The sequence below is a fragment of the Vanellus vanellus genome (assembly GCF_965231255.1).
Source record: "Vanellus vanellus genome assembly, chromosome: 4".
Taxonomy (NCBI): Eukaryota; Metazoa; Chordata; class Aves; order Charadriiformes; family Charadriidae; genus Vanellus; species Vanellus vanellus.
The window spans coordinates 20,456,933-20,484,713 of NC_138909.1; the positions used below are offsets into that span (position 1 = coordinate 20,456,933).

The 27,781-nt window shown below is 38.1% G+C and overlaps 1 protein-coding gene across 1 annotated transcript in view; it reads right to left on the reverse strand.

Annotated features, from left to right (window-relative positions):
* Window positions 1-20,568, reverse strand: part of PTPN13 (protein tyrosine phosphatase non-receptor type 13) — a gene marked incomplete at its 5' end in the record, with an annotated part of 98,576 nt that extends 78,008 nt beyond the window's left edge. The window contains 4 exons of the mRNA XM_082482832.1: window positions 1,688-1,873; window positions 4,364-4,429; window positions 10,839-11,008; window positions 20,454-20,568. Of these exons, the coding sequence (XP_082338958.1) occupies window positions 1,688-1,873; window positions 4,364-4,429; window positions 10,839-11,008; window positions 20,454-20,568 (537 nt within the window). The remainder of the gene's footprint in view (window positions 1-1,687; window positions 1,874-4,363; window positions 4,430-10,838; window positions 11,009-20,453) is intronic.
* Window positions 20,569-27,781: the final 7,213 nt, after the last annotated feature.

The following is a 27,781-nucleotide window of genomic DNA, read 5'->3' on the forward strand; positions in this document are numbered from 1 at the left end:
CAGGGATGGCTAGCTAAGGTGCACAAAAACACAGCAGCACAGCTATGTTGTTGTTCTGGTTCTATTTGGCTATTTTGTTCTTGTCTTTTTGTAAAGCCAGTGCAGTGACACATCACGAATTAGGTTAAAAAGGTTACTGGCAGAGGAAATCTGGACCAGCAAAACTTCAGCACTGGATAACCACCAGTAGCCCTGCTCCTTCATTATCAACATGGTATAGGAGACAGGAACACATTTGCTGGATTCAGCTCTCCACTGGTTTTCAGTACGTGCATTAGGGACCACTACTGCTGTCTTTAGCAGGCTGGTCTAGATTAGTCTGTCACACTAATCTCAGACTCCCTCTGAAAGCCCGCTGACAAGAACAAGATGAAAAAAGCAGAAAATTTGCTAAACAGAAAGGGCGATTAAGAACTTGGGGACTCCACAGTCTTGTCTCTCCACAGTGGCTGTTGCTATAGCTCATGGCCCAGTTTAAGGTTTGGATCTTTATTTTAATAGCTTTGCTGATTAAGGCCTTGTAGATCTTTATTTCATTGAATCACAGGCTAGCTGCACTTGGCAGCTACACAAGACTTCAGACATTACAGTGAGAAGCACCGAACTGACAGACATAACCTCACAGACTAGACAATGTTTTGTGGGGCACTATTTCTGGAGGCTTGTCATAATCAGCTGGTGCCAAATGTTAGACAAACGCAGGGACCTCTCATCTCATGCAAGTGTTTCCAAACCAGCTTTATGAAGAAACTAACAATTAGATCATATTTTTTTTTTTAAAAAAGAAAGCATTATCAAGTCAAACATTTTTCTTGCAATTACAGTGCTGTCTCTCCAGATGCCAATTTTTACATTGGCATAACCCCTATGAGATTTAAAAAAAAAAAAGGAGTTTCAATGATATAAAACCAGGTAAAATTCAGGACGATCAAGGGATATTCATTCCAGCAATAATAAATCGCTCAGCATTTTTTATAGTTATAAACAGAACACAAGAAAAGCAAGTATTGGCCAGAGAACAATCTAACAATATTGACAATTTATGGCCTTCCTTTCTACTCAGAGCCTTCTGAAGTTATGTTGTAATGGTCTAGGTGAAGGGACAGGTTGCCTGTCCGGAATAGTAACTTTGCAAGATGAGTTCATGCAGTTTCTTTCACTTCCGAAAACAGTTTAATGCATTTGTCATCATTAGACAATAACGTCCTCCACAATTATCATATCCAAGAGCTAAGGAGAAGTGCAAGAGAATTTGCATACAGTCTAAAAAGTCCCTCTTCCTGTTAATAAGCAACTTTCCAAAAGTCAAGCATAACTTTAAAAAAGAAAATTCAGAGCAATCATTTTTGAAGCATTTCAAGTAGCAGCAAGTCTAAGCCTTGCTCCAGAGTTCATAATCTTTTTTGTTTTCACGTTTTTCTCTACTTTTCTTTCAATGAAGACGAATAGTTCACAAGATTATCTTCCTCAGAAACAGCAGTCGTGAATGCACATTCCAGGAGGAATTGTCAAGTGCACAAACTGTTACAAGGGGAGGGAAGCAATTCTGTCCTTTCAACACTCACCCTTATCAAAATTGCAACATAGTAAAACAAGAGGAAGAATGACTGCAGAGTGACTCTGCATGAGCACCTTTGCTCACTTTCTGCTCATCTCTATTATTCCTCAAATGCTGACACAGACTTACCCCAGACAGGCTTCCCAGAACCAGTCTGACCAACTGTTTCACGTATGAAAAAGAAGGGGCGCAGTTACTGTTCCTTATGTGTGCACTGCAAGCATCCAGAACAGTCCGTACAGATACACGGGCATAAATGACATCTTCACACATGCCGAGGAGTATGCTGTTGAGATGATCTCCAAGTTTGATAGGCTAGTGGCAAACAAAAATGGGAGGAATAGGAGGATCTGTTTTAATATTGACTTGTGGTACACACAAAAACCAAAGACATTCAACACAGTAAAATAACTATTCATGAGACTTATTGCCTACATTAACTGAGTGCCAATTTGAAAGTCACCACCTAGCTGGTGAAAAAAATGTGGTTGTAGGTCAGGGGACAGGGATTCAGCATCTAGATTCAATTCCTGCTCTGCAACAATCTGGTCCAAACAAGCTGTCCGATCTGTGAGGTCAGGACACCAAAGCTTTCCTTTCTCAAGGGCTTAATGACTAGTGAAAACGTTCAGAGAGTTTTCTTTGGGTTTCTTGGAACATTCTGCCAGTCACAAGCATAAAATTCAATCCTCATTTTATAACCCTGTCTGCTATACTAATTTTCTACAGTTCCTCACCTCACCAATATTTTGCAGCAGCTGTGTTAGCATTTCCAAAGTCCAGTGACATCACTAAGCAATATCAACAAAAAGGTAAGGAATAAAACAGCAGAGCCACTGGTTAAGGAAACAGAGCTTCATAGTTGCAGGACAAAACCCATATGGTTAGGAACAATCTAGATATAATTCTCCTCTACCCATTCAATTAATCCAGCACACTGTACATGGAATATCACTCCTCAGGCTATGCAATAGGCAGCAATAACACTTGTTCTCAGATGCCTCAGGCACTTGGGACCTGAGCTTTCTGATCCGTAGCTCTCAAAGTGGGTGGTTACCCACATAGTACAAGCATTGTCGTGCTTTTTGCACCACAGAGCACTTCAACCTATTACAGTCTTCCAGTTTTCCTTGTATTAGTATTCTTAAACTGCACCATAAAAATAAAGTATTCTGGACCACCCTGATTTAAGTAACACAGGCTTTTCCCATCTATCTGTTTAGCACTTCTAACTAATTGCAAAAATATCACTCTTGTGTTCAACAACACTCCCAGCAGAGAAGCAGCTCATTAACAGACACAGCTCATTAGGCAGGCAAATATGGAAAAAAAAATTAAAAATGGGAAAATCCGCACATGCAAATTAACACTTAAAAGTAATGCCATACACAGACTGTCCTTTTGTCTCCACTAACTCCACAGGGCAGAGGCACTGCATGAGAGCGTCCCAAAGTTAAATTCTAGACTTCTGCTCCCCCTTTTCTCTCCAGGCTTACCTCACCATAGTGTCTTTGGAAAAATATTGTTATACCAAAAGGTAGAGCACTCCTCCCCACTGCATTACTGTGAAACTGTTGCTACAATCTAATACCAAAAGAAGAAACAAAGAAAAATTGGACTAAAATTCATGCCTACTTTCTGCTCAACACCTACCTCTACCTATCTTATCTCACTTTCTCACTACTGCTGAATACTGTTCCTTTCATCTCCTACAAGACAGGAGAGCAAAGAAAGGGGATAGCTATCTAAGAAAATACTTTCTTTTGGGGGCTTTTGGGACAGGCACGGTAGGCATTACAAGTAAGTATCCCTAAAACAGTCATAGCTTTAAGTTTTCTGACTTTTGCATTCAGGCAGCTACTTCCAAATCAGTACAACTGAGAACCCAACTACCACTCTGTTAAAGAAAATATTAGGAACTGAACACCTAAGTTGCCAAAAAGCGTTTCAAAATATCCTTCCTTACCCTTACACAAAACACCAACTAGTAGGACTGAACCCAAACATGAAACAGAGATAGCTTATCTCCTTGAGCTGCACAATGCTCTGCCAAATCCCGCAACTGCAAGTCCATCATTAAATGCTTTTTTTTTGGATGCGTTTCATCTTATTTTCACCCTTTTAGATATTGACTTCTAAAAGTTTAATCGGGGGTGGGGAAGGAGCACCCAGGAAGATGATGAATCACATTATCTTCAGTCAGTTTTGGAAAGACAGTCTGGGAGTTCTGCTGGGTGTGTGAAATAACCCCATTGAGCAATAACACTCGGCCCTAAGCAGTCTGCAACTGTGTCTGCATTGACTGACAATTCAATAGCAGAAGTCTACTCCCTCTTCCAAACAATTCGTGCCTTTTCTTGGCCATTGTGTAACCTAAGTATCTGTATGTGCCAAGTCCAGACCCACAGAAGTTACGGCAGCATAGAGAACAGGTTGCTTTATTACAAATAAAGCAACAGTGTTATTTAAATATTTGTTTTAGTACAAGCCTAAACCAAAACAAATGATTTTCTCCTTTGTCAGCAGCTTAAACTGTTGTCTTTCAGCGTGTGACTCTACAGGATAGACTAGCCAGATATATCTTCATGGAAACTAATAGAAATGTAGTATCAGCATCTTCTTTCTTCAACATCACCACCACTCTCTCACACTCCACAGGAAAAAAAAAAAAAAACAAGTACAGAAAAGAAATTTTACTCTTCACCGTCTCATTATGACAACCCTGCCATGTTAACCCAAATGCAAATTCAGTCAAACTATCAAGTCTGAAGTTGCAATATTAAATAAAACCAAATCTAAACTTACCTGACTTTGAGGAACCTCATGGTCAGCTCCCCAAAAGAGTGACATACCAAGAGAATAAATATGGACCTATCATAAGACACAAGACATTTGTCAACTCATTGAACAGGACTGGAAATACAAAGCAGAACTTTAAATTACAGCAACTAACTTAACATCACTTTGTTTATATATATTCCTGGTATTTAAGCTCAGTTGTCTTTCAAACTGTTCTTCTCCTTTGCCATGAGTGACAGAGAAGCAAATCCTACTGCTATGAAACGTACTGCATCTAACCAGTGGTTGTCTTTGTTCAATTTTTTCATCCCACATTGAAGCCAGAAGCACATGTAATTCATGTGATCAGCCTGGTGTCGGGTACAGACTGCATGGTTGTGTCCAAGGATCCTTAAAACTGTAGTCTGAAGGTAAAGCAGACCTTAGCAGGACTTATAATTACTGTCAAGAGATCCCTAAGATTGGGATCAAAGGGAAAAAAAAAGAAATTAATTTAAGTGTATCAACATCACCTTAATCTACTATGGATATTTTAAGATACAAATACATTAATATTCACATGTATAATTAACAATTAATATCAGCATTAGTAACATTAATATATCTTTACCATATTAAGCCTACCAGGACAGGGAATAAAATCTTTAAATACTGCAGAATTAAGAGCACAAACACGTACTGCCCCTGTAGGTGAGTGTGAAAAAAAATCAGGTAAGTGCAGAAACAAAAAAGGTTTTTCTGGACTGTAAAAGTAACATATGCTAGTGAAGGCTCTTTCTACCAAGTTATTACTAATATTTCTGCTACTTAAATTTGTGCTACTTAAAGCAATGAGTTTATTAAATAATTGTGCAGGCAATGAACAAGAATTACAGGGACAGCGATAAATGAAAAGCGATTTTTCTAAGTTAGCCTCTTCACTAACTAAAAGCAAAACACCTTAAGTCCTACGTATATACATTGACAAGATATGTCCAGACTCAGGTACTTCATATACAGATTTTAAAAAGTTAGGTGTAAATTGAGTGTAAAAAGGTAATGGATGGACTCAACAGAACCTATGAAATGATAAAAATAATTTTCTTCTTCCCATGCTAAACACACAGGTGTTAAAAATCATACATCTAGAACTAGCTTAAGGCTGTACAAGAGAATTAATCTCTGTGCTGAAAAGTCTCTTAGCCTATTCAAGCCAACAAAATATATCCTTGAAGGCTCAGAAAAAAGGATGATGCATAAAGGTTATTTTTTTTTTAGACCAGACTGCTTGAAAGACGTTATACCATTACTGCACTCTGCTAGAAATTAACCCCCAAACACAAGTATGATGTATTTTTAGATTTCTATTGTAAAACAGAAAAAAGTTTTCTTTTTATGTATTCGGAAGAGCAATACACAGCTTCATGACAGAGTAAGGAAGTAATTACTAAATAGACTTTGAAGCAACATGTTATTAAAATTGTTCTCGTAAATTCAACATGCTTTATTCATATAAAATTGGAATTCAACATACTCAGAGAAGCACTCCAATCTTAAACTTCTGCTAAGTCTTGTGGGATGGTCTCTGTCTAATACAGTGTATGAGTCAGTGCAGGACAGAAAGGTTTCCATCAGTATATGGCAGCAATATACCAGATATTGCTGACACATGGTTACTCACAGGTACAGTTCAGTCCAGCTGACTAACAAACACTGAAGATGGAGGAACGGGGTCAGCTCGTGTGCATTCAGACACAGATGTGCAAGAAAGACATTCAGGTAGAGAATAAGAGAAACGATGTTTCTCTTTGTGATCAAACTGCAGCAGAATCATGGAGAATTGCTTTGCAATCGTGCTCAGAAAGGAAAATAAGGAGGCAAATTTTGTTGCCGGTGGCATGCTCTGGCAGGACTGCAGCGTTGTACACAGGTGCAGATGAAATGAAGCGTTATGCTAGACGCAAATACGTAGCCAGCACCGTGTACCTAACAAGGGCTCACCCATCAGCCTCCTCTCCCAGAAAGGAGGCACTGGCCACAAAAGTAAGGTCTCTCTGTTCCATGCAAAGAACAGAATAGAACAGAAGTCACAGACAAGCATCGTTCTCAGTTAATACCACTGCCCCATTCAACAACAAATACTATCTTTCAAATACTAAGAAAATGGTTCCATATCTAGTTTATTACCCATTACCCTTTCAACTGAAAAACTAGGAAATCTTCCTTACATATACAGATATACCACAGCTACACAGAAAAAGGTGAATATACTTTTAGGGTAATAATGCATGAAAAAAAAAAAAACAAACCCTTTTAAAAAATAAAAACCCAACCCCAAAACCCACACAGAAACAAACAACCAAAACATTCAAACAAAAAAAGCCTCCCAACACCTCCCATCCCCCCAAAATGCAGGAAGAGCACCTAAAAAGTCTTTTGTCAAAACTGTTAATTCTAAACAGAGAAGCAGTTATGGTCCTAAGTTGGTTGGTGTTCAAGAAGGATTTGGGCAATGCTCTTAGATACATGATGTAATTTTTGGGTTGCCCTCCATGGAGTCTGGAGTTTGACATGATGATCCTCGCAGGTCCCTTCAAACTCAGGATATTCTATCATTCCACGATTCTAAGCTTCAACACAATGGAAGATATTTCCGAAACTGGGAAGTGCATCACCCTCAACAAAAACATTACTGTACAATCGCGCAATCAGACCTCTAAACTAAAACATGCTACCCTACTAATCTATCTGAAAACAGCTTTCAAAATAAAAGCGAAGTGAAACAGTTTCTGATGCGATACTCCGTCAATTTCAAGCTTTATATTAACTTAAGGAGGTTTTTCAAGTATAGCATTTCCAAGTTACTTGGAAGCTGCTATTACCTAGAAAGCAAAAATGTATCCACTAAATATCAGTTAAATCCATTTTTGGCTTTTAACCTAGTGCCTGCACACATATCGTGCAACTCTCCTACTTCATACACCGAGTTGTACTGCTGCTGGTGTTTGACAGCTCCCTTACGAATTTCTAACTGCTTACTATAGTTTGACAGCCTTTGGTTGTGTCAGAGTCAGGGGGAGGGGGGGATGGGGGTGTGGGGAAGAAATCCCACAACAGTCTGTTTACGAGATCATCTCTGCTTGAGGTTTGTGCAGCTTTACATCAAGATCCTTACATAAGAGAGAATTCCAGCATGAAAACTAGGCAAAAATCATATATTGAAAAATTGTGTTGTAATAACCCAATAACTTCGCTAATTTCAACTGATCAGGAACTCATGTTTTTATACAATACTACCTAATAAGCATTCATATTTAAAATACCCTTCTCCTTCTCCATATGAGGTAACCTTTGACTTAGAGGCACAATAACATGCATCTCTTAAAAATGATAGCATTTATTAAAAAATTCTAGTTCATTTTGGTATTACGATACTTCTATTAATTTCCACAATATATAAATCAACATCTAATTAATTTCCCAGATTAATCTTTCATTATAATTTTGAACGGCTTGCTTACTAAGATTGCAGTTACATCAGATTTCTTTGTATTCAAATTGACTGGATGTTTTCAAATCAAAAGGGTGTTTATTGACTGACTATAATTTTTTCTTAAATATTTATCCTTGAGTACACTGTTACTTCGTGCTAGCAAGTAAAGTCATAACTCGAGACGAATGCAACCCTGTTACAAGGCCGTAGGATGTTTTTCTGCCTTCAGCAGCTTTGAGATATGGTCCGATTTCAGAACAACCAAAATAGAACACACCAAAGATTTCAAGTAAATGAATTCACTGAACTACAGCAAGTTGTGACAGAACAAAAAAAAAAGTGTAAATATGTTACAAGTTGCTGCAGTCAACATGTGCAAAGCAAGATCTAAAAAACATGAAGTCAACGTCAAGACAAATAACCAGTGTACCATCCAACACACAGTTTAATAAACGTAAAGGGAAACAGTCAAAAAAAGAAGGATGCACATATAAGCTATTTATCAGCCCTACTAACTTCAACTAATAAAGCCACAGCTGGACAAAAGTTTTTGTACAAAGCTATGTTTCAGGTACCTTTCTCCTTCCATATAAGCCAAGCAAGAAAATAAACCTAAGAGGACTGGTATGTTTGAAGCAATTTGCACAAATGTACTATACTGTGTAGTTCCCAACCAGGGGATTACAGACCAGTACTACAGTTACTCCAGTCTTTTTTTTTCTTTTTTTTCCCTGATACATTATCAAAGATTATTTCTACATATACTGGTATATACCATTGTCATCATGAAAAGACTTCAATTCTTTATATGCAATGGTATATTTCTAAGAATTCAACTGGAGGGTCTCACATGAGCAAATGCAGGATGAATAACTCACAGATCCCATCTTCAGATTATGGCTGTCCTTCTCTGCACCCAGATATGACTACCACACTGGAAGAACAGCTGTGTGATTTATCCACAAAGCTTTAAACTGAGAACAACAATGGTAGCAGCAAGTTTTCAGATGATTTTGTACCACCCCAGGCTATCAGAGCAGTTAATTTTTCCCCCCAGTGTGTGCAAAACACATGCAGAAATCAAGTAGAATTCAAACATAAAACAGGTTAATTCATCTCAAGCCCAAAGCCTGAAGCTTCAACCTAATGCTAGAGCTGAATACCACAAGCTAAAGGGTTTTATTTAGTTTATACACGACTGTATGTAATTTGCTTATGTAAAGCCAAAGCTTGTCTATTTCCACATCCAACTGTTTCCCAATGAAAACAGCAACACAGTTACTGGGCCTAGAGTGTCAATTTTGCCATCACCTTCCAGCAAGCAAGGTTACACAGATATCATGAAATTCACACAGCTGTAATCAGAGAGGATTAATGAGCGCTGTGTATGTGCAGAATGCCAGTATTTGGTCATCGCCTATTGATATGCTCTGTGCTGGAGTTTACAGGCCGCAGTGGTCCCTCCGAGTATTTCCTTCCTAAAGATTAAGATAAAGAAACATCATAGCATGGCTTTTCATAGTAACAGTTCTCTATCTATTTCAAAAAGAAAAAAGTAACATAATGAATGAATACTGGCACAGAACAAAGAATGCAATCAGCTCTGATGAAGGTCACAAACATGTCATTTCAAAACTTTTTTCTGGCATTTTTAAAGGTCTGTTTTATATATTAACTGCAGAGTTGGCACTAGAGGTAATGTTACTGTCTTCAACAGTGTTGTCTCTCTTGAAAGAAGATAAACAATTCCAACAGTATGACTACAGAGCTTGGCAGCTGCATCCTACATAACTGATCCTGGATCTGCATTGATGTCAGTGTTATTTTTACTTCTCTATTAAACCTTTCAACCTACGTTGCTAATTGCTTATAATTTTTTCATAGATAAAATTATACACACACTTTATTATACCATTATTTCTGACTATAGTGCAGGGTAAGAAGGATGTCTAAAGGGCTTGCGAGTAACTGGAGAAACTGATTTTCAGAAGGTATTCAATGATACAGTACTAAAAACTGTCTATATACAAGGTTTAGAAGAAAAAAGCTGCAAACACAAAATATTCAACACAAAAATATGTTTTATTAGTCCTAGTGCACACAACTGCAACCAATGCCAATACCAGTTTCCTCTGGAGTAAAAGCATGTTGCTGTTCTTCCTGGAGGAAGACTGCTCAACGTTATAATTATTCCCAGATTACAACACTGGCTGCGGCCAGCTTCCTTCTCTAAGGATTATCAATCCTGAGAAATCAAGGAGATAGAAACAGAGCTCAGCTTCCTTCTTACTCCCACCTCTAAATATCTTTGACACGGCCAAGGGAATGGTTTTCTGGGGAAAGTGTTACCATTTGCAACAGATTATCGTTAAGAAAACATTTGAGAAGCTAGTCATTTTGACTGTGCGGATCAGTGACCTGGAGAAGATCACATATACAAACCTTACCTGCCAGAACATCTACCCTTGGGGAAGAGTTAAAAAAGGAACGTGGAAAGGAACAATTTTGCACACAACTGAGGAATACTTATGTTCATTAAAACAAACTTTTTCTTCTGAGATGTGTTGGAATATTCTTTTTTGAAGCCCTGGAACTGCTTGAGGAATTCCTTTGTTTACCGCTCGGATGCATTTTGCCAAAAATTTTTTTTAAAAATAAAATTGTTGATGTCACCGAAATCTTTTAGAAAAAGAAGGCAAAGTGTTGCTTACTACTAGTTCAATGGTCAGTTATTCTGTGCAGCCATTTCCCAAGTACAGCTGTCAGTAGCACACGTGATGGGGACCTGCGCACATACACTTCTTCATAAGTGCATACAACCATAATCATTATTCCACTTTTACAGACCAAAACAAAGTTGGAGGATCCCTCCCCCTCTCATAAAGGAAATCAATGATTACACATACAAATCAAGAACCACAGGGAGACAAAAATGACAATTTAAAGCTATTTTGTGAAGGGATCAATAGCAAAAGACGACAGCTGTCTGCCAAGGAAGAGGTACTGTACCTTTTCAAGGTCTGACAGAGATGATAGAGAATGGTTCTGCAGAACCTCTGGTGCTGTGAATGCTCGCAGGTCTTGTTGGGAGACATTTTCATCAGTAAATGATACACTGCCAGATGGAAGCAACAGGAGAGACCATGGAGAAATGATGAATTCCACAGCAGTAGGATCAGCTGTATTTGAAAGAAAAAAAAAATCCTGACATTAAAGCAACATTGTTTGATGCCCTTCCTTGATGTTATTTTATTTGCTCGAAGACACATTTAATATCAGCATACATATTATTAATAGAACAGATTCGCGCTTCCTTTTCTACTTGTGGTGCTTCATAACGACAATAACAACCTCAATTTTAATCACACTAAGGAGTAACAGCTGTCTATTTTGACTATTCTTTCCTATTATTCATACCAGCAAGGTCAGGAAGAGCCTGCTAAAATACTCGCAAGCTCTCCTGTCCTTAGGTTATTTCATTTATGTTACAGTCAACATATAAAATGATCCCATTTTGTACTGTACATGTCATTAAGGCTAATTCCTACATTAAGAATGGAATTAACTGCTATACTAATATAGCACTTCTGTGGCAGCAATGACCTGAAGACAGAAGACAAAGTTAGTAGAGAAAGTAAATACTCCTTATTATAGTAGCTGAGTGAACTGGACAAAATGGAAAAGTTTTGGGGCACAGAAGTCTTTTTTAGCCTAAAGAAAAAAAATATTTAAAAGTGAAAAAGAAAAGAATAATTATAGGCAGCCATGGAAGTGGGCAAAGAATAAACATGAAACCTTAGTAAGATCACCCATTCAAACCCTGTGAAGAATATTTGAAAATAATAAAACAAGTACTGAAATCGGAGAACCAAAAGTGACAAAGAAAATTTCCTACACCATGAATATGCAATTTGCCAGCTAGGTTTTTGATGTCTGATAATACTGCTGTCAAACTTCTGGCCACAGACCTATTAAAAAAACAAACCAAACCAGGGTGGGTAGAAACAGACCACACACAGAGCTGGGTAAGGTGTTAAAACCCCAAATCTACCTTGAAAGTAAACGTTAACTAAGGGAGGAAAAAGAGAGACCATTTTCTTGAGTCAAAATATTTTTTCTACACGTCAAACAGTAAATCAGCTTAGTTTCACCAAAGGAGGCATAGGCTTTTATCTAAGTAAAATTAAGAGTTAACTGCTATTTTTCCATAGGCAAAGAAGCATTTGCTCTGTTTTCTGCTATGTGATATATCAAAGATCTGAGGAAATGTGCATTTGAAGTATAAGTCTTTGTTTTCTCTCTACATGGTAAGCAACAACAGCAGAATAATAATTTTGTCCTTCAGCTCCACCAATAACAACATTTTCCACTCTCCTATCAGCTTTGGATGTTCCTACAGTGCTGGTTCCTAGCTTGTTCAATTATCTTGTAATCTAGAATATTTCTAATCTCCTAGGAAATGTATTAAATTACTGCTTGCAGTATCAGATGTAAAAGGATCTACCAAGTAAGTCCTTCAATTTCTTCAACTCCCTCTCCTCCAAAAGAAGCTAAGAAATTGCTTTTAGGCTTTGTACATTCTGTGATATCAAAGCAAAACTATATTAATAACTCAGTAGTACAATTATCCAGAAAAACATTCCCAGCTTTCAGATCCTGAAGCTCCGAAACTTTTCTCTCCTATCAATGTGTGCCAGAGTTATCCTGTAGAGAACCCAATAATTCACTTTTCAGCTAAGACTAGCATACACATTTTTCTGAACATACTTTAAATCACTATGCAGAATTTTGCTTTTAAAAGGGAAAGAGACCATTGAGGGCAACAAACATTCTAGAATGTAGTTATTTCATTCAAGTAGTTATTTCAAATTGTTTAATCACCTCAGAACCAAAGGAGTTTGTTATAGTTTTTCTAATGGATTTCAAAATGCCAGTGTGTTTTGCTGAAAGCCAGTAGCACAAGCTTAGGATTCACAGTGCAGACCTGGTTTCCCCTAGCTCTGCTTTTTAGCACATACAAGAGAGGCTCAGTCTTCTTGCCTCAAGGGAGTGTATTTCATTGCTCCAGCTTTCTCCCCGGGATCCAAAAAGATATAAGCAATTGATCACGTACGTTAAACCAACTTAAACTCTCACACAGAACTGCTGAGCTCCACGTGGAAACCAGAGGTCTTTGTCACATGGAAAAAAACCCACCCCAAAACACCCTAAAAAATACCAAATACAAAGCCATACACGATGATACCTGTCTTACACACAGAAGACAAGATCTCAGGGTTTTTTCCTATTCTATTTCAGTAAATAAAATTGCAAGGGACAAAGCATTATATGTTACTTGAACCCACCAATGTCAACTAAATAAAACATGGCTCAACTAACAAGCTGTATAAGTACCTTTCTTTTTCTAGACCTCCTCAGTATGACTTCAATTATGTCCAAATATTGAATTTATCAAGGTATTATAAGAAAATAAAATCCAACCAACAATCAAAGAATTGCATGTGCTGAGCTACTTGAACAATGTCGTATAAATTTGGTGAAGAGAAGAAATTCTAAATTTAGTGCAGACATTAGTTACCAGTCCTTACACTGCAGTACACATTTTCCCTCTTCCCCACAGCAATCCAACTGGCCCCCAACTTCAAGAAGATTTAAGCCTGGTATCACTCTGTTTAATGGCCATGATACAGTAGTAAAAATAATCGTGTCCAAGATCATCGTTTCGCCGCAGTGTGTAGCAAGACACTTGGCATCAAGTAAACGACTTTATCTCTACAGACACCTTCCCTTAGCATGGCCAACTTCAAAACCAGAGTTTAAAAATATCTCATATTGTGAAAAAGCCATCGAATATGTACATTTAAAAATAAGGTGAGCTGAAAAAAACTTCCCCAGCAAGAACTTTTAACACCACATATGGCGCAAGTAGAGAGAAATCAACTTCAATCAATTGAATTACATAAAATTTTAATTAAGAATGAAAATAATATTATCTGTTCCTCCCAGCCCCGAGAGATGACATTTTGCACTATACCTGTAACCCCGCTTCCTCTGAAACAAAACAGAACAACTGCTGTTCACTGTTGTAGCAGTAAGTTCAGATGCTAAACAAAAGAAACACAAAGATGGAAAGACACTTCCTATTCTACACAAGTAAGAAAATATTACATTATATAGCAAAGCATTTTTAGAAAGAAGATCTTAGTTGGCCATCAATTTCCAAAAATAATGCTGCAGGTAACTACTGGATTTTTTACTAGTTCTGTGTGTATACAATACTGATATATATATATATATATATATATAAAATAAAATATTATAAGATTTCTGCTTAAAAGTCCTAACTCAGGAACCTTAAGTAATGTGAAGGCTTTATCCTTAACTTAACATTTTGTATGACAAAGACTTTAAATACATATGAACTGTTTGTATTCTGAAACGTACTACAGAAACAAAGAGTTAATGAGATGGAAATACAATTTAGCTTTAAGAACAACAAAAAACCACGCCCACATTTAACCTGAAGTCTTCCCAATATTAATTTAAACAAACTTCAGGGCATGCATCTGTCCCCTACAGATGTAGAAGGCTGAATTTATTGATCCATGTAAAATACCTCTGCCTACACTCAACAATTTTTATGATCTGAAGCAACATACAGCGAATGTGATTAATTGTAAGTTCAGAAAAAGGGCTGATTTTGCCAAGCTTGTTTTGTTGTCATTTTCTTACCTTCTGCTTTTAGTAGCTTTTAACTAACATAGCAGATCATACTGCTTCTATCACAACTTTGGGAATCTAATCTACCGTTACAAGGGATGAGAATAAAATAACTCATTCCCTATTTCCTTCCTTAAGGCAAGCATCGCAAACCAAAATAACTGTCTCAAAGCTCCTACTATGCAGATTTAACCTAAGAAAAATATTTTAAAGTAACTCTACTCCTACCCTTTCAAGTGTTGGTACCACAGGGAAAAAAAGAAAACAAAACCAAACATGCAATGCATCAAATAGCCAGGGACCACAGAAAAACAACAAAAACTAGCTTCCAGTCACAATATTCATGTCATCTTCTGTTTAGACTTTCAGAAGAATTTATGAGAGCAGTAAGGGAAACATACTCCACAAAATACAGGGCAAAATGTCAAAAACAGTGATTCAAACCCCTCTTTCTAAAAGCATCGGAATTAAGGATATGGCTGCCTGGTCAATTTTTTATCCAGTAGGCTTTCAACTGTGCTACAGCTGCCAGCCTCTGAGTTAACTTCAGAACTATGAAACTTGGTAACAAAACACTTGTGAGAGCACAGTTAATCAAGCAGTGCCAAGACAGAGATAAATAGTGTGGTCTTTACTTAAAGTGAGTGAACTGCTTTTAAATGCAATAAAAACTGAAATAATCTTCAGCTAAACAGCATCTGCCAAACAAATGGAAGACTTTTAAAACAGTCCTTTACGTGGTTCAACAGGATACAAGTAGCCAAAGATGAAAAAAACCCACCGCATTATAAGAGACAGTAAGTTCAGGTAGAAATTTAAAATGGATCCATTTTACAATATTGATGGTAGGCAATTTTAAATTCCCAAACTACATATATCATTCAAGCTCCTTCAGTTTTGGTTTTTTCCTACTTCTCTCTTAGGCCCCAGCCATTAGCAAAAATGGTTGGAAGTGATATTCTTTCAGAACACAAAAGTAATACCTTAAAAAGGTGTAGAATAACCCTGAAACTTACACAAGGTTTTCAACACGGGCCTCATCTGTCTCTTCGCTTTGCTCTATAGCCCTCACTGAGACAAGTAAGATTTCTCCCATTGCAAATCAACCTGAAGATTTTTATGCTTAGGCCAGGTTGGAGGCAGTCTCTAGACCAGAGGCCAGGATTATGCCAGCACAAGGGATCACTTACGCTCTAAGTCCTATACTCCTTTGAGCTAGTGCAGCATGTCCCTGCATGCCTGGTGTGCAGGGGAAGCAGCATTGCAGCGCTTCTGCTCCCTCTCCCTTGGGCACAAAGGGATGGGACTGAGCAGAGAGCTCTGACATGACACTGAACTACTTGGAAACCGGCAGCACGAGGAGAAACGCTGAGAGGCTAACTGAAATTTACTCTTTCCTGAGAAACAATTAGTTTCTGAGATCACTCATGTTGTTCCCGAGATGGTCACCGGTCAGCATAACACCACATTAACGCTTTATTACCATGACCACATCCAGCAGAGTTCTGGAAAGAGCAGAAGTAGTAACTGAGCCTCACTTGAGGGGGTAAAAAAACCAAAACAAAACACACTAAAAAAAAAAAAAAAAGGATAAAAACCACCAAACCAAACAAAACACCACAAAAGCCTGATCTCTTTCCTTCTCAGCAACCAAAAGATCAAATGTTACCAGAAGGTAAAAAAAAAACACAAACCCTTCCTTAACAGTTATTTGTAAAGGGAAAAAACTACCACCTGCCAGCAAGGAGTGGCTGGAAAATGAGGATTTTCCCCCTTCCATCCCAACTAGATCTATGACAACTTGGGACACACCAATAGTTCCCATCAACACATTTCACACTTTGCCTTCCTTCTTTTCATTATGCTAACCCCAGCTAAGCAGATGCAATAGTATGTCTGTCGACAAGATTTGCAGGTCCCCCAAAACCACAGTTGTCCTTCACATCCACCTTCAGATGATACCACTTTTTTTTTATTTTTTTTTTACATAAATAATTTCCCATATACAAATTTGCAAGGCAGCCAATTTGTAAAGTGTTTCTTTCTTGGCTCAAACTGCCTTTTTGTTATCAGACTCGCTTTTTCCCCTTCTCTTCCCCCTCCCTTTAAACACATCTTGAAACATAAGGTCCAACTATTTTGAGAATCCACAAGAGGATTTAGCATAGGAGTGGCCTAAGTGACATATAAAGTCTTTCCCACTTTCAAGTTTTGATAAATCTTTTCCAGTTAAACCTACCAAATTAGAGGGACGCCCGGTTTCTAATTCTCAGCAGCAGAGAGCACAGCATGCTCCTTACACTTATATGCTCACATTTGAGATACTTCACTTCAAAGACCTGTTCCTTTGACCTCATGGAATACTGAGTACAAGATACAGCATGTCTGAAACAGCTGATACACCCTCTCAACAACAAAATAGTTATTGCAGATAATTAAACAGATGTAAGAGAAGGGCAGGTCTGGTATCGGCCATTTCAAATCTCCAGATTAATCTTAACGTCACTAGTACAACTGATGTCAGATCTGCAACTGACTACTAGATTGTCTTTCTCCTCCATTTAACAACTTATAATATGCTGAGAAGACAGGCACCAGAGTTGATCTTCTACATCAGTGATTGGCAACTAGGCATTTCAATCTAATCTTTCATTGCTTATAATGATTGAAATCAATTTGTAAAGTATTTTTAGAGTTCAACACCTGTTAGAATTGTAAATACAAATAGGCATAAAAATATGCACATTTCTGTATCAGTCACTGAATTAGAGGTGGTATGATGTGATTAAGCATGCAAGATATGCCTTTTCATTATGTGCTTCATTTATTCAGTGCTTTGAAGGATAAGAAGACAGACTCACTAAAAGATATGCAGAACTTCTATAGAAGTCATCAAATCTGTAACAGAAGCTTGTTTTGGGCATTTTTCCATTATTTCCTGAAAATAGTCTAAGTAAGAAATTAATTGAAAAACATGTTCTCAGTTCATAGAGTAATAGGATTCTCAACTTCAAACAGACTACCAAAACTCTACCGGGATTACATAAATAAATAAATGGTTACTTGGGCTGGTAATTCCTTAAAGTGTATGTGGTTGGGCTGATGCAGGAAGGTTGCCAACAGATGGCAATTTAAGGGCTGACGATTTCCACGGCCTTTTTATCCCCCTCATTTCAAAACAGTTGGACCACAGACTGTTGAACAATATGCCTTATTTTTTTAAAGAAACTTAATACAGAAAACGCTCAACAAAACTTAGATTTTGTTACAGAACAACATGTTCAGGGACTCCAGAGCGCTACAAGGAGGAAGAAAAGAGCACCTCTGAGACTGGTCAGAGCTGAGCATACTGTGAACTTTCAGAAAAGCTTGCCTCATTGCCCTCTGCCCAGGAGCGATTGGTCAGTTCTGAAAAATTTTGGAAACTCACCCTCTGCCATAGAATAGCTCTTCCATGCTGTATGCTAGGTCTGAAATTTGACCTAGGAAAACAGGATTTCTCTAGGATCCCCCGTTTGCTACAAGTCCTCCACAAATAAAGAACAAAAATGAGTCAGACAAACATACAGGAACCTCTGCATTCTCCATTCCCGCATCTCTACAACACATCTTTACAAGCCAGCACAGAAACTGATATTCAAGATGACCAAAAAAGGTTTCTAGATTGTTTCCTTAGTGAAGCCAAATCTTCATTAAAGACTGTCTGGTTATCCTAATCTTGCTGGGAGGAATTAGGTTGCCTTTGTCAACCTTAGTTACATAGTAAAGTTCTTTCATTTGGGTGTCTCTTGAAGCGCATTTTACCACAGGGCTGTATCCCAGGTTAATTAATAGCATGCAACCGAAAATAGTTTGCTGAACTAGCAGGAAAACAATAAAACAGCTTCATCTCCAAGAAGAGACAGATTCTTCTGGCACTGATTTTATCAGAATTTGTGTTTTGGTCTTCACTGATAGGAAGTAAGACCAGAAGCTTCTGCCACCTTAGCCAGCTTTGGCTAGCAAATATTCCCCTAACTTAAAAGCACATACCAGAAGTCCTGGGGCAGATTTCAGTTTTGTACTCTCATCTTTCAGTACCTGTCCTTCTGAAGGAGGGCTGACTATGTTCTCACTCTCAATGCTTGCATGCAGCCTTCATAGCGATTACGATAACTCTTTTGTGCACTACTCTCAGGCCCAGAAAGGGTGAGCTCTTATTTTCAGTGGAGACTTCCTTCTTGAAAAGAATTTAGACCTAGAATAATGTCTTAAGTGGTTTCACTACTATACACTCATACTACTGTGATCTTTCAGGTGGATTTCGAGATGGAGCTCAATGTGTACAACAGTAAACCTCTAATCATTCAAGATGTCTCTTTAGTCAAGGTCTCACTTCGTCTCAACAACCTGCCCTCTTAAAAAAAAAAAAAAAAAAAAAAAAAAAATCATTCCTCTCATTCTCTCCAAGAGACAACAAAGACAGAAAGAGAGAGGAAAGAAGGTGACAGCTTTTCCTTTCTGGCAATACAAGAAGCAGAGGGACAGGAGAGTCAGTCAAATTGCAACAATAGCATTCCTAATAGGGAATGCTTCTTACCATGCATGGACTGTGAGCTCGCTGGTAAAGGGGAAAAGGGAAATTCATATGGGATATCAAAACTACCCATAATTTTCCTACCAAAAAATATTTCAGAGAAGTTGATAAAATTTTATATTCATAATGCTAAGTCAAGCTTGATCAGAAATCAAATGCTGTATGGCAGCTTCTGCCCACACCTGCCTTCTTTGGAGTCTTTGTGAAGTATCCAAGAGACCACCTTCAGAGGTTGTACAATGTACGAGACAGACCTAGTGTCTGACTTGACAGATTGTATAAATCAAATCTTAAAAAAATACAACCCTAAACAATGCAAATGTTGAGTCTTGATGAAATTGTAAGGCAAATACATATGCCCTCAATAATGAGGATGTGCCCCTTATATAGTTATGTGCCAAAACAATGACTACTTTCAAAGTGTGAGCTTTGATTTTTCCTGAATAAAACTGAATAAGCTTACATATGCATGCTTAGATATAAGGAGATGACCCCCATAAATTTGCTGAAATACTAAGATGTATCATGGGATGCCAGGTTAAAGATGTCACCAAAGTTCAATATTTGAGTTAAGCTTTTATCGCTATAAAAGGCAAAAAAGGGGGGGAAGGGGCTTAAGAATTTGCAGATTTTAAAGAAAATAAAAGAAAACATAAGGAAGAGGAAGGGTTCCATACTTAGACCTAGTGCTAAAACTTAACACTAAAATTCAATTATTAGCAGTATTGCAGATGCATAACTAAGAGCTTACTAAGTAGCAGGGGTGAAGGAGAAGAGATACTTTTACTCCTTGAAAGTACAGCAACCCACCACATTGCTCTCAGTAGCTATATATGACTTGCTAACTGCATTCTGGGGTATGATACCTAGCCCTCCGGTCAAGGTTTCAGTGGTTCCCCTTTGCCTCATTTCGGACGAAATCTTGTTAAAGCAGACTGGTCATGACTGCACTGTACTATACCTGTTTCTATGTCCCCTTCAGGACCAAAGTGCTCCAACGGTCTCAGACTTATTTATCATTCTTTCTATGTTTCTATCTCATTTCAACGAGTCTAAAATAATGCAAAGACTCTGTGGTAGCTTCCTACCAAAGTGAAGTTGCTACCACATGAAACTGAATGTGCTGCGGGTCCTGACAGAACATGAAGTGATGGCTGAAAACATCCTTTGGGCTGGGGTGCAGCTAGGCACTTTACCCAAGATAACCTAGGAGCAAGTTAGTATTTGGGTTTAAAGCCTAGGAAGAACAAGGGAGTTTACTTATATGACATGTAAACATAATCAAAATATTTCTAGTTCAGTATATATCAGTCTTTAAAAATGCTTACCTTTTCTGAATAGTTCTTGAAGGCTCTCTGCACTTTGATTCAAAATAGCCCATATTTCCTCTTCTTGCAATGGCCCCCCCCGAACCTCCAGAGCCTCTGCCAGTGACACATGCATGTTACCTGGGAAACGAGACAGACTGATTTAAGAATACGTAGGAGTTATTTTTCCCTTGTGTGTAGTACTCAAGTAGTAATAACCAATGTTCAACTGTCAGTCACAAAAATTCTCTAACACTAATGGAAACCATCGAATATAAATACTACAAAACATTCACCATGACGATAAAGAACTTTGAGCACCTGCTACTAAGAAGAAGAAAAACTTGGGTTAAAACAACAATGATCCATATTAATATTGTAGGCTACTAAATCAAGAAACTCAGCGAGCTGGCATTAGTCCATATGCTATGGGCAAAAGTTTAAAAAAATGACAGAATGATTAGTAGTTACAGGTTTATTAATGTAAATCAGCTGTTAACATTATTTTGAAAGGTTGAAGTCCATCAGGACTTTACATTAGGAAAGGAAGCTCTTCTGATATATTTTCATGAGCTGTTTATATTATCTCATGACCAAATAGTAAGAAGCACTGTCTGCAAACATGCAAACAAGCAAGCTAGCTGTGGAACTGATAGTTATCTTCTTTGTTCAGCTTTTTCCATCCATTTAAGAAAACAAAATAAAATCGTTAGCTTCACTCTAGGTATTACATACTCAGAAAACAAATAAAGACTTCCTTTCTCAGCTAGAAGATGTCAGGCCTTAATATTTTTTTTCAAAGAGTTAAACCATTTTCACCATACCACAATATGATATTCAGTTGTCCAAACCCAAAACCATTTTGAAAACTGAAGAACGCATCCCTAAATATTCTGGCAAAGTCAAAGCTTCATCATTTTGGTAAGCTCAGGAGCAAATAAATCATGTGTCTGCTGAATTATTTCAGCTTTCTATGGACACTAAATGTTCTCGGACTGAGCACTCACACCAATTTATATTTCTGACTGAGATGCAGCTGTAGTCCCTTTTCTCTCTGCTTTTCTCCGAAGAACAAAGAGTAAAATCTTGAGGCAGTGAGCTGCAGTAAGAGCCTAAGGTATATTGTCAACTGTCAGTGTGACAAGTTTGTTAGGTCTCAAAGGCTCCAAAGTTGCTGCTGGAAATGGAAAAGACAGTTCCACAAGCAATGTATATTGTCCTGAGATCAGTAATTGATATCAACAGCTTTAGATGACCTAACAGTAGTGCTGGAGGTTTCTCCCTCTCCCTTCCAATTAACTAGCTGGAGTCTCCCCATCAGCATACAATCCTGACTCAGGTGTACACTCATGGATACCAATCTAACAATTTGCAAGGAGGACAGGCTGACTAGCTATATTTAGTTTCCCAAGTGTCTAGGCAGTTTCATGCCTTACATGTTTGTTTTTTTTTTTTATTATTTCCAGATAACCAGTTTATACCCACGTAATGGCAATATAAAAGGCAATATCCTGCAGTTTCTAGCTGAAAACATGGGCTTTGAAGATAGTTGCTGAAGTACTATCCAGACCCTTTTCAGCTAGAATTCTATACTACATTATTGAAAAATTGCATATTGTTGGCTGCATTTCATCACAGATAGCTTATTTTTCCTTACTTCACAGCCTGACAGTTTTTAGGATTCAAGTATTCTGCATATTTACTAAGACAGATATATTTCCAACAATTAATGTTCTAAAGTCATCATTAAAAGATAATGGAAGCGGGAAAACAGATTCAGAACACATTTAAAATAAAGATTAAATCTGAATCCACAAAGAGAAAAATAAATACACCATTCAAAACCGAGAGCTAGGGACCAATACAGACTTGCAATAAATGGATGGAAAGCCAGAGGTAAAACAGGTCTGTAGTCAGTATGAGATTCACATACACCTGGCACAGAGCATCTGGTCTATCATCTGTACCAGGGAATTTTGTGATTTCATGGTACTGTCTCAAATTTCAGTAGGTACATCTACAATCAAACTGGATTATTCAGATTAAAAGATCTCGTCTTCTCCTAGGCACTAAAAATATATGATCTGCAAATGAAATCTTTTTGTGCTAAATATTCTATAGGAAATATGCCAAGCATAACACCACCAACAAAAATCCCCCTCAAATCCTTCTCTGCCACTCCCCTTTTCCCCATCCTGCAAAATCCTGATTCCTTTTAGCCTTAATATAATAGTGTGGACTGTTCTGTAGCAGTTATAAACTGATTCCCTATTTAACATCACTACAGAGACCACAAGCAGCTCTGTTCAAACTCCCAAATATGTTACATCAACAGTAAAAGAATCCTACAGAAAACAATTTCTTGACCACAGCAAGAAGTGTAGGCAACAAGACCTGCTTGTATATTACAGATAGCAGTAGCTCGACAAATAAAAACCAAATATAACAACACACCAAACCCAAAGCATTTCAAATTGGTTTTGAAAGCCCAAGCTGAACACAACAAAACATCGACCATTACAAACACAGCCACACGTGAAATGGCACCAGTTGGGATTTGAGTGGGACTCTCATTGAAGCGTGTCTGTTCCAGAAACGTTTTGGTAACTTTGTTTCGGTAACTATTCTTCCTCAAAACTATCTCTGAGCTGCAGTGCTTGTCATTCACAGCAAAGAGGAGGCCAACACATTGGTTATGAAATTAAAGAAGCTTCCACGAAATGGTTCTCTGTCACTGAGGACCTGACTGAAGGAAGCTTGGGTGAAGTGTTTGAAGGCAAATGCATAGCCAGAGTTCTCCATCTGTACATTCCACCTGTTAGCAGCCAGGCACCATTAATTTAATTCGATGAAGCTGACAGTGAAAGTGTTTGGCTCAAAACATACTACTCCCCCACCAGTTTGTTTGCGATGGATGTTTTTCACAAGGAGAAAGGAGATATTTGTAGGAATGATAACATTTACAATGCACGATTCTTCCAAGTTTGTTGTCTCCTTAGATTCTGGGAGTCTTCAATAGCGTCTGACCCTTTGTGAATACAGAAGCTGCAGTGCTAAGTGCTCAATACATACAAAAGCTTTTGGTTTTGTGTAAGGCCTGAGCACTTTGATGATACTATCATTATGTTGCAATTTAAGTTATTTATGCAAAAGAAAATCATATAAAGCTTTTGTAGAATACCGTATCAAAACTATACAGACTGCCTATCTTCACATCTTAGCCCTCTAATTGCAATTACATCTGTGGCTATATAGTTGTATAATGTTCATTTTCCAACTAAAATGCATCACCATTTAAAATGTTTATTTAAACTCCTATGGCTAAGAATACAGAGAAAGGAATCTAGGTGGTGGCAACAAGGGACAACAGACTAAGAATAGCAACCTCTTAAAACACAGGAAAAAGACGACAGAGTAAAGATGAGTTATCTCTGTTAAGGGTAAGCTTTTAGCCGATTTCAGTTGAGCAAAGAGGGACTAATCCAAGGAGAGAGGGTAGTGGATCTCAAAAAAGCTGAATAGTATTGGCCTAAATTGACAGAACACAAAACTGCAATTAAAATGAAGCTTTTCTTTTGTACCAACAAATTAGTCTGCTTCAAACTTCCAGAGATGCTCCTGGCAGTCCCTGTGGTTTTCAGGTTATCATCAAATTGACTGGCAAAGAAATCTAGATGCACTGGCAGAGTTCTTAATGGAGTCTTAGTTAGGTTCCTGTCAGGTCACTTTTCTTGCAATGAGTCCTCTCCCTGTCTCCTCTTCATTTAAGGTAAGCAAGATCTGTTGTGCTGGCATCCTGTGCCCTGTTCCTTTCCCTCCTTGTAATAAAAATGGGCAGATTAGAGAACATTGAAAGTGCACCTTCTACAGATGAGTTCACTTCCTTTTTCCTTGGGACAGCATCAGGGTGGCATCTTAATATGAAGCCACACCAACACTTAGCTGGAGATGGGATCGGGAGGCTTGCAAAGCTAAGCGCATCCTGTTTCTGCACCTTGCTTCACACAGTGAGAAGTCCAGGTGCAGTCATGATCAGGAGGCATGTCAAAGGGCTACATGGTATGAACTCAGCATGAACTGTGAAGGCGTGGGTTCCCCATACACCCAAAACCCACACCAGATCACAGCCACAGAACATCCAAAATGGGACATTCACACAGCAGAGAGCACAACACAGTTTAGGAAGACAGTGGAAAAATTAAAATAGTTAACACTGGAGAAGCATAGACACGAACATTACTTTCAGGTTGCTTGTTCTGGGACAGAATTTACTCCTAGACCATACAGGAGTACAATTTCCACAGAAAAGGAGTTGCATCATGTGGAGGCAGCTCTTTTTCGCTCCAGGACAAGAGAGTAAATTCAGGTGTAAATCATTTGTATCAACAAGCCCTGAGTGCAATTTCTCACCCTCCACGCCATTCAGCCCTAAGCCATACAGGCAGCACAGTTCCAAGAAAGAATGCTGCTTAAGCCAAAGGCCTCTCCCATATCTCAAACACTTCCTTTAAAAAGCCTGTTTACCTCAGGAGGACCAACTGCCAGCTCCTCCCTCTAAGGCAGACAGCTTATACACTCCTTGATGAGTAGGATGGGCAGTTCTGTCTCTTCCCTGTAAAGCAAGCTCAGTAACCTCCTTGCCCCTACGCTCTACAGTCCCAACAACACATGTCAAAAGCACAATACCTGTGGAACATCCAGGCAGTGCCAACAGGCTGCTTATAAGGCAGCCTGGCACTTGCTCAGTCCAAGGTAAGAGAGAAAGCACAATAGAAGCAGCCCCTCACACCGAGTAATACTGCCAGAATGACTATTTCTAACATACATACTTTTTTGTTCCCTACAACTTGCAAAGTTTTCAAAACACCTCACTTTTAAGTTATTTATGTATGCAGCACAGATGTTAAATGCTCAAAATTCTCATTTCCCCCAACCACCAAATCTTTTCCTTATGCATTTTAAATTTGAAATCGAAGGTCTCCAACAGCAGCCAAGAATTAGGAAGAGTTTAATGGCCTACTCTTTCCAGATTTATTGAACTCTCGCCAGCTGAAACATTAGAAGTTATTGTTGTAACTGTGTTTAATAAAGACTATAATATCAGTAATTTTGTCAAAAAGTTCCTAAAACCAGACTGAAAGTCAAAAGGCTAAACTGCTTCAATTTAACCATTGCTCGGCAACTTTGTGTTTTAGTTTTAGTAACACATATCCCTTGCTTTTTTCCTTACCTTCTACATCAGCATTTTTTCACATGTTGCAACTTCAGAACAAAAACTTTAAGTCAAAAGCTGTGCTTTAGCAACATCAGCTAACTAAAGTGCCTGGAGTACCACATACTTATTTGATATCTCATTGGAATACACTGCCAAGAAATATGGAGAGCAGCTGCTCTAGTCACACACTCTAGGTTTTTTTAATGTGCTAGAAACAGTGGAAAAAAATTGAGACTATAAAAGCATTGTTAAAGTTTCTAGATAATCACACAAAATACTGATATTTGTTTTTGTCCTTTGAAAAACTTTAAAACAGAGAAAAAAGAGATAGCAAGAAGGGGCTCCGTAGAAATCCAAAATATTTTCTGTGGTAAAAAAACCCACCTTACTTTTTCCATAAAAAACAATGCTAGCTGACTTTATCTGTCCCGAATATGAGCATTATTGCCCCTTTGCTCCACAGGTATACTTAGGGAAAAAGCAATTTCTGAGGAGCACTGGTCTCTTCATGGATAAGCAAAGCGCCCTTTCTCAGCCTTTCCTCTGTACTTACAAATGCCTGAAAGTAGAAGCACATTTAACAAGACAATTCTGTCCAAAGGAGCCTCTTAGAATTTACCTTTCTAAAGCCATGATTAGCTGCCTAAAATTAAACACTGACACTTTTTTTTTTTTTTTATTTAGCACTCGCTAAGTGTGAAGTGCTTTCTAAAAGCTCTCAATATGCACAAATCCCAGTGAAACTGAAGTGGAATTATACCTGAACAGTTTTGAAAGTCTGGCCTCTCCCATTTCAGTACCTAAGCATCTGGAGTCATTACCATGCCCTGTAATTTCAGAATGCTGGCATCCATCCTATTTATTTATGTTGACACACATCTTACACCCCTGAAGAAGACCTGGAATGCATCTATCAATTAGTTTATCCCCAATAATACTATTGCTGAAACTGTGCTTAAGTGCAGAACCCTGGAGCCAAGTTAGAAAGCCTGTGCTTCAGTTGTCTTTGAAACCTTATTTTCAAATACACACACACTTAGATGTGTGTACATAAAATGTGGTTTCCTATAGCTGCAGGTCCAATTTGCAGAGACTATCCATAAAATAAAGCATTATTTGCAAATATTCAAGTCAGGCATGCAATCAAGGTAAATATACAAGTTAATCAAGTCAACTGTGTTTAAAGATTTTTTTTTTAGAATCCTGCTCTCAAGCTAATTACTGCACATTATTCTCATGTATTGTCTTGAAGAATAAGAAAACAAACCCTTATGCCATGACCACTTTTTTCACTTCTCCTATAGATACAAAGAGAGGACAAAAAGCCTCACAAGATACAAATCCCACCTCCCCACTGCTTTTTTTTTATTTTGTTTTTTAAAGTCTCTAAATAGCTGCCAGAAATCATGAGAATCTAAGGTTTTGCAAACAAATGCACCTCCATGGTGCTTTTCATTCAATCAGCTATCTGATAATAATATTATCTTAGTATAAGCACTATTCCTTCTTCCTTCATTTTGGAGAGTTCAGCAGAGATTGGTATTACTACCCAAGAACTTCCACCCCCCAGTTGCGGAAGACATTAGCTTCTTCCACTCACATTTTTCCTTCCATGTTCTCCTCTTTCTCTCCTGTAGGAACACAGGATGAGGTGTCAGCAAAACAGATCCGTGCTTCTGGGCCAATCCTCAAGCTACATCAAGAAAATTTCTTTAAAATTGCATCTCCTCTTCAAACTGAGAGCTTGCTTTTTGAGCTCAAACTTCCTAAGTAAAGGAACAGAATCTAGCTTAAATTTACGATAAAACACAAAGAACGTGAGGACACTCTGTCCTGGCTTAAGCAGCACAGGATTAGTTTCTCTTTCAGTAATTTTACTTTTCAGTAAGGTCTTTTCTCATCCTAGGGAAAACTGCATTTTTAGAAAACTCTAGGGTCTGAATCTGTGAAAATACATACTTTATAGCCAGCTATGGTATGCAGGTTTCAAGGTGTCAGTGTTTTCGAGTTTGCCAGGTGCAGGGATGAGGAGGAGCAAGACCCGGGCACTTGACCCAAGCTGGCCAACAGGATTATTTCATACCATGAATGTCACATTCAACATAAATTGGGAAGTTTGCTGAGGAGATGTCTC